The sequence below is a fragment of the Carica papaya genome, chromosome 2, assembly GCF_054855325.1.
Source record: "Carica papaya isolate Zhongbai chromosome 2, ASM5485532v1, whole genome shotgun sequence".
Classification (NCBI taxonomy): domain Eukaryota; kingdom Viridiplantae; phylum Streptophyta; class Magnoliopsida; order Brassicales; family Caricaceae; genus Carica; species Carica papaya.
Genome location: NC_142310.1, coordinates 13,641,564 through 13,649,741, shown reverse-complemented (window position 1 = coordinate 13,649,741; position 8,178 = coordinate 13,641,564). Strand labels below are relative to the sequence as shown.

Genomic DNA, 8,178 nt, shown 5'->3' with positions numbered 1-8,178 from the left:
GAAAAAAAAAAATTAAATAAATAAATAAACGATGCAAGAATTTAAAAGTGCAAAAGTAAAAATAGTAGGTTTACATAGAGTCAAAGCTCTGATACCAAATGATGCAGAAACCAAGATCAACAAACGTGATCAGGAACCACACAAGGTCGTACCTTGATAAGTAGATCCACTCCTTACTCAACAAGATGGTAGAAAAATCTCTCTTGAAAAAAAAAATACTCTTAATATTATTGAGATAATTTTTGAATCCTTACAATGAAAACTTGGTGGCCTATTTATAGACTAAGTCAAGTAGATAAAAAGAAAAATAAGATCTCTTAATTTAATTTGTAATTACATAGGAAATAAATTAAAATTTAAAAATTAAATACTAATTTTCTAAGTAAAATAAATTTAGTCTTCCCTTTTAATTAAAAAATATTATGGTCAAATTAAGATGTTAAACATATGGAAATAAACTAAAAATTAAAAGCCAATTTTTTAACTAAAATAGATTTAGTCTTCCCCTTTAATTAAAAGATATTGTAGTCAAATTAATGCGGAGACATATGAAAATTTAGGGTCAGCCATAAGATCTCCTTTTTGGCCTATTCTCTCATCTTTTTTTAGATTGGACCTTCTCTTTATGATCCATGTCCATGCTCACATCACGTTTATCCACTACCGTAAAATCGGACTCCTTCTGGAACTATAATAGCATAGACGTACTTAACTTTAAATACAATAGGGATAAATTTACTCTTGTATTTAGATATTTTCAAAAATTCTTTACTTGTTACGTCTTATGGATAGGAGATGATAAATGTGGTTGCTTGAAAGTTTTGTTGTACAAGAATTAATATGTACAGTTTTAAAATGAATTACATTGAGATATACTAGTTGTTATATGAGATGTAGAAATATTATCTAGGTAGAGAAAGTGATGGACAACTTTAAATTGGGCACGGTTTATAATATTAAAATTTACAAAAATATGATTTACAAATGATCTGAACTGTCCAACTAACTATTGATCTGTCCAATTCTAATGGGGAAGTAAAAGAAAAAAAAAATAAATAAATAAACGAAAAATAGGGGTAGAATTAAAAAGAAAATCTCAAAACCTAAACCTTAAGATTAATTTTTTATTATATATTTTTAGTTTTTCAAGAAATATAATTATAATTAAAAAATACTAACCAAGGCATAGCTAGAACTTTGTATAAAAAACATCACATATTTTATATTATATAATAATATTAATATTTTTTAAATATAATTTTTTTGTAGTAGTATTTAAACAAATTTGTTTAAATACAAAACAATCTTTTCCTTCTTTTTTAGCTTTTCATAGGTCTTTTTTTAATTTTTAACATCAAATTTATAATATTGAAGTTGAGAAAAATATGACTTATAAATGATCTAAATTATCCAACCAAACAATCGAGTTGTCTAGTTCTAAATAAATAAATAAGAACAAAGATGGAGGTAGAATCGGAAAAGAATATTTCAAAACCTAAACCTTAATATTAATTTTTCTATTATATATTTTTATTTTTTCAAAAAATATAATTATAATTAAAAAATATTGACCAAGAAAGAGTTGAGGTCTTGTATAAAAAACATCACATATTATATATTATATAATAATATTAATATTTTTTTAAATATAATTTATTTTGTAGTAGTCTTGAATAAACAAATTTGTTCTATACAAAACAATTTTATCCTTTTTTTTTCAATTTTTCATACGTTTTATTTTTACTTTTTACCATCAAACTTAAAATAAAAGTTGAAAAAATATGACTTACAAATGATTTAAACCGTTCAACCAAATAATCAAGTCGTCTAGTTCTAATGGAGAAATCAAAGAAAAAAAAAATAGAAGTAAATAAATAAGAATGAAGACAGAGGTAGAATCGGAAAAAAATATTTTAACTTCTAAACTCTAATATTATTTTTCTATTATATATTTTTAGTTTTTCAAAAAAATACAATTATTATTAAAATATATTGACCAATGCAGAACTGAAGCCTTGTATAAAAAACTTCATATATTATATATTATATAATAATATTAATATTTTCTAAATATATTTTTTTTTGTAATAGTATTAAATAAACAAATTTATTCAATACGAAATAATTTTATATATTTTTTAATTTTTCATAAAGCTTATTTTTAACTTTTACTATAAAATTTATAATATTAAAATTGAAAAAAATATGACTTACAAATAATCTAAATCATTCAACCAAACAATCGAGCTATTAAAATAGGAAAGTAATAAAAAAAAAACAAATAAGTAAATAAATAAAAATAAAAAATGGGGGTAAAATTGAAAAATAGCATTTTAAAACCTTAACCTTAATATTAATTTTTCTATTATATATTTTTAATTTTTTTAAAATATAATTATAATTAAAAAATATGACCATGTTTGAAACTTTGTATAAAAACATTATATATTATATAATAATATTAATATTTTTAAATATTATTTTGTTTATAGTAATTTTAAATTAAATAAATTTATTCAATACAAAAACAACGTTATCATTTTTTTTAGTTTTTTTTGTGGAATTTATTTTTAATTTTTATCATCAAATTTATAATATTAAAATTAAAAAAAATTATTTAATTTAAACTGTTAAATCAAAATAATCGAAAAAAATAATAAATAAAGAAGTACGATTGTAGAATTAGAAAAAAAATTCAAAATCAAAACCTTAGAATTATATATACAGACTACAAATATATATATACATCACTGCATCTTCTATTTCACTTATTTGCCAATCGAAAACTCTAGCCACTAATTAAATCCAAAACTCTTTTAAGTATGCTTTTCTTTATCATGTCCTACTCTCTATATGTATCTAACCTCCCAAGAAAAAAAAAGGGGCAGAAGTAAAAGGTACTAAAGTCAAAAAAAATTTGAAAGAGAAAGGAGCAATAGGGAAATAAATGGGGGCTACATTGTAAAGATTTTAAATAGGGAAGGGGAAACTTAAGAATTTTTAAAAAGATTTAAAAAATATTAATCAACGGTCTTAGATCTATTGTTGGAATCAAACGGCCACTTTACCCCATATAAATTCTTCTTTTTGGTTCCTTCAAAACAGAAGGAACCCTAGACGGAAGAAGGGGCGGCGAGGAAGAGAGGGGGCGAGAAAGGAAGGCCGAGAGAGAGGGAGAGCAGAGAGGTTGAGCGAAGAGAAGACGGGCAGCACGATTCAAGGGGGATTAGAAGGAGGAATCCTTGTCAGGAATCCGCGGGGGCGACAAGGGTCCGGAGAAGGATCACTGTTGTAGACGAACGTTCAGGCGGAAGCAAGAGGTAAGACAAATTTAGAATTTCTAACACTGAATTTGAAATGCGTCTTTTAATTCTTTGTTTCGGATAATGTATGTACGACGAGAATTTAAGTGAGGGGATTGGAAGAATATTGTAGTAAGTTTGTGAATCGTGCATCAAAAAATGATTTAATACATATAGAGGATGATTAAATTATAAAAGGAGGTCGAGTGTTAAATGCTGCGTGATGGGAAGCTGTAGCTGTAGGCAGAATCAATGCTAGTCTAAATGGGATTTGATGAACAGTGGAATATGAACTTAGGAGTGACTAGATCTGAAGGAGACGGGTTGGGAGAACCGAATAGGATAGACGAGTGACAGGAGATCATGAGCATACGCTGGGAAGTCTAAAAGGAAATGTGTGGGCAGGGTTCAAGGTAGAGAAATCGGGGAGAAGAAATAGCAGATCCCAAACAGAAGCGAGAGGGAGTATTAATCTTGTGAGGAGCTTCTGGTCGGGCATGTAGGGGAATTGAGCGTAACTTAGGGAAAATCTAATCTAGATAATTTGCTTGTACAGAGTAGACCTGTGTGAGTGAGTGGCCAACTGATAGCCAGAATATGCCTGATAATTGAGCATCTTATTTGCTGATTTTATTTACTGGTTTGGGCATGTCATCTGCATACTGTGTGTCTTTCTATGGGGTGTGTGAGTGACCCAGTAAGGGTCATTTATTATGCATTCAACTCTGGTTATAAAGTGATGTCTGATTCAGTAGGGTGGTGGGAAAAAGGAATGTCGGTAAGTGAAATATAAATTATGTTGTGGTTGGTAATCAATATTTTATCACGTCTAATATAGTTACATGCAGGTGAACATCTCTGTAAAACCTGAAGAGAGATGAGACTGCTGAACGTGAGGATAAATCTGGGAGAGATGAGAGATATGGTTTGTTGTGTAGAGAGGTTATTGCTGACAGTGAGCAGATACAATTCCCACTCATTGAAAGAGTGGATATGGGTAGACAAAGGGGTGAGGAAACACAGGGGTTAGGTGACAGAATGTGCCGAGGTATTTAGGTGATGAACTAAAATGGGAATTTCATCCAGTGGAGTTCTGGAAGAATATATCAAGAGAGAAATTAGAGGGTTGTTAGAGTGGGAGGGTGCTGGGAAGGGTCCGGTGGGGTTCTGGAAAAACATACCAGAAGAGAGGTTAGAGGGCTGTTGAGTGAGGATACTGGGAGGGACCCTGCAGAATTCTGGGAGCACACCAGGGGATGGGTCATGGATTTGTTTCTTGCTGGGTAGGAGGCAACAAGAATTCTGGTGGTGAAATCTGCAAGATATACTTTCTGTAAAGGGGTAGGAAATGGTTGAAAATCAGTAAAATTTTGGGTGAGAAAACGGCTGTTTAGGAGAGGGGAGTGTTGAGAGGGACTCCGGCCTAGGAATTATACTAATTTCAATACGTTGTTTCAAATTCTAAATTTGACTTACTGGGCATGTGTAGGGTCATTACTGTTTATTTACAGATATGGCAGGAACCATAACTGGAATTACCACCAGCGAAATCCAACCCCTAGGGGGGTGCGAGGAGTGACTAAGCGAGACCAATACCATTATACACACACTTACACAGCAGTTTTAATTGCATACATGTAGTAAGAATACTTTAGTTATGTCGTGGTAGTGTGAAGTTAGTCAATAAAATACTATGCATGTATGTTAAGGAAACACAGGGAAGAAGTTATGTTTGACATTTATCTTGAAATGACAATTACATGAGTGATGATGTTTAGATATATGATTACTGATAGGTGAGAACAGGTGGCATCGACGCCTCATCTAGTTAAGTTTCAGGCCATTACATATATGTATATATCATGTTTATTCCGAAGATTTGATATTTAAGTTTGTGTATTCCGAGCAGAAAATGAAGGTAATCGCTGCCTATTTGCTTGCTGTATTGGGAGGCAACGCATGCCCCACGGCTGAAGACATCAAAGCCATTCTCGGATCGGGTAATCAGTCTTGTTTTTTATCTATTTTTTCATGGTATTGCAAATTTTAATTTCAACAACCCATTAAGTGCAACCAAATCTTAAGTTCTATTCGAGCTTCACATTCTTTCTCATATGTTTTTGTCCTTTGTTTTTCATTTTGGCGATTGATTTTGATTAAGCATTTTTTATTCAGATGTATTAGAAGTTTCTCTTTTGTTGAAGTGCTACCGTCATGATATGGATGTGATTAAGAGATTGTAGTTCTGTTGTTTTAGTTTTCTCTCTTATAAGGATTTGGTGTGAATATCTTTAAATTATGTTGTAATTTATGCTTATGAAGTGTCTGGCATCTGGGTGCAATCATTTATTTTTTTGGTTGGAAAGTGCGTGCTATGTTGATTTTAAGTTTGTCAATGTGAAGAATAAGATAAGGGTACCCTATATTTTAGGAAGTTGAGCGGAAATTCTGTGAACATGGTATGCTACTAAGTATTTGTTGGATGAATTGGTAAGTCTATGGATTCAGGATATAACGTTTTTCTGTCTAGAGGCTATGTTGAGGTTTGATTTCTGCTGTGGGAGGGGAAGCCTTGCAATGAAAAACTAATTTACTTTCGTGTTTTGCAGTTGGGGCTGAAGCTGAAGATGAAAGAATTGAGCTTCTTCTCTCCCAGGTTCATGGTAAGGATATAGTAGAGCTAATTGCAGCTGGAAGGGAGAAATTGGCTTCTGTGCCATGTGGCGGTGGCGGTGGTGCTGCAGTTGCCGCAGCTCCTTCAGCTGGTGGTGCTGCAGCCACACCTGCTGCTGAGGAAAAGAAAGAAGAGAAGAAAGAGGAGAAAGAGGAATCTGATGATGTAAGATTTTTTTGTTAAATAATCACTTCTTCCCTTTGCAAATATTAAAAATCTTTTTGATACTTACATTGGCTGTGTTTGATATTGTTTACAGGACATGGGTTTCAGTCTGTTTGACTAAGAAGTTGCATTGCTTATTGATCACCTCTCAAATGCAGTGAGCATGTGTTAATTTGAGGTTTAAAAGTCTGTAGTTGGTCCTGAATTTTAATTTTCTTTTTGAACTGTTGAAGTTTTGTTTAGATAATGAAGTGAGTTCAACATTGGAGCATATTTTGTTGCTGGATTTTGTCTCTTGCTTGTTATAGGCTTGTTCTTAAATATCATATAGATGTTGATTTTGTAGTTGCCAAAGTAATTGCTTTTTTTTATGGCCCCGAACATTCAGTTTGGTGGTAAATGGTAATCAATTAATCTATATTATTTTACGGATATCATAAAATTCTGTTTGTTTTTACTTCTAACATAATGGCATGGTAGGAGACGCTATCAGAATGGTAAAAATGAGATGTATTTTAAAAATTATTCAATTGGTGGGAGTTGATAATTTTTTTAAAATATGTTTAATTTTGTTGTACTTTAAATAAAAATTTTATTTTTATATAAATAATAATATTATATTTATTTTATTAAATATGAAATTTTAATTTAATTATATATAATAATTATTTATTTAAATATTAATTTATTATAATATATAATAAAATATAAATAAATTAATAATTTAATTTAAAATACAATATACTATTTACACTAATATATAATTATCTAAATATTAAAAAAATTTATCATTTTATCTTATGTCATTATTATTCAGTTATTAACATCGTTATAAATTAATTATTTATCATTAAAATTTAATTAAACATGACATAAGGGACTTTGACTTTTTGAATCCCCACCGTGGTAATGGGAGAGGGGAACATAGCCAAGTCAACTTGAAGTGATGATGGTTAAATTAATGAGTTGTTCCTTATTAATTAGTCACATTTTGGAAAATGATGAAGTTTTAGATGGTGCTTTGGGTATATCTCGGTGTCTAGTAAATGATAAGGTTTTAGAATTGGTAGTATTGGTGTGATAAAGTTCTGGAATTAGCTGTATCGGTATATTTGCTAAAGTTTCACAAGATTGATACATAATCGATCAAACACTAATAAGTAAATGATAGTATTGTATTTGTAGTTGTGGGCGTCAATGATCTAGGTTTATCAAACAGTAGAGAAGAGATTGAGATGTTATGGACTTCCTTAATGCAACTTTCATTTACCTTTTTATTACTTTTTCTGTAAGTTTAGAGATGTTGGTTTGGATTATGGGGAATTCACATCTCTAGCCCTGGTTTATGAAGAAAATTACTACAAATCACCAAGACTCTTGGAAGAAGTGGTTGAATTATTTGCCAAAGTCAACTTTCTTAATCTCTTTCCATCTTGATTGGGGTGGGATTTGCGCCTCTTTGCCAACATTTAATTTAATTAGAATTAGTGTTTGTTCTTGAGAAATAGACGTATTTATTTTCAGGATCTAATAATTTCAAGTAGCTAATTTAAAATATAAATCTTAATCCATAACTGATTTATCTAAATGTTAAGTGTAGAGTCTTGCAAACCAACATAGAGGGCCTTCCAACAATTACCTACTTATTCAGTGCCAGAAGTTTTAGATTTCATGTTATTTTGCTGATTCACATCTTTCTTCTTTTTGATATTTCTCCCTTTGAGATCTTCAATAGAGGTTTTTGTTTGTTCTTGTTGAATGTCATGAACTAGTTTCCTAATATAATATACTATTAAGTTTGGTTACATATGCTAATAAAATGTAGTTAGAAAAAACAAAGTAAATTTGGTCCTTCTTGAAACCGATTTTTAATGTCCAAATTTTGAAAAGAAACTTTTTATAAAAAAAAATTTATCATTTCCTTCTTTGTTTTAAAAATAATTGTGCTTAAAATATATATTAATCTCATAAGGTCTTAAAACTTTATAAATCAAATCTTTCACTAAAAAAAAAAAAAAATTGAAGAAAAATGTAAAG

The 8,178-nt window shown here is 30.1% G+C and overlaps 1 protein-coding gene across 1 annotated transcript; it reads left to right on the top strand.

Annotated features, from left to right (window-relative positions):
• The first annotated feature begins 3,126 nt into the window (after nt 1-3,126).
• Nucleotides 3,127-6,486, top strand: LOC110817335 (large ribosomal subunit protein P2-like). The gene is made up of 4 exons (XM_022045830.2): nt 3,127-3,320; nt 5,212-5,302; nt 5,912-6,141; nt 6,236-6,486. The coding sequence occupies exons 2-4, from the start codon at nt 5,215-5,217 to the stop codon at nt 6,260-6,262; spliced, it is 345 nt and encodes a 114-aa protein (XP_021901522.1). The 5' UTR covers nt 3,127-3,320; nt 5,212-5,214; the 3' UTR covers nt 6,263-6,486.
• Nucleotides 6,487-8,178: the final 1,692 nt, after the last annotated feature.

What these genes read in the sequence shown, in the direction of transcription:
- LOC110817335 (XM_022045830.2), top strand. Translation starts at nt 5,215, where the DNA reads ATGAAGGTAATCGCTGCCTATTTGCTTGCTGTATTGGGAGGCAACGCA. An exon ending in CAAAGCCATTCTCGGATCGG is followed by an intron (nt 5,303 to 5,911) that starts GTAATCAGTCTT and finishes CGTGTTTTGCAG; the next exon opens with TTGGGGCTGAAGCTGAAGAT. An exon ending in AGAAAGAGGAATCTGATGAT is followed by an intron (nt 6,142 to 6,235) that starts GTAAGATTTTTT and finishes TATTGTTTACAG; the next exon opens with GACATGGGTTTCAGTCTGTT.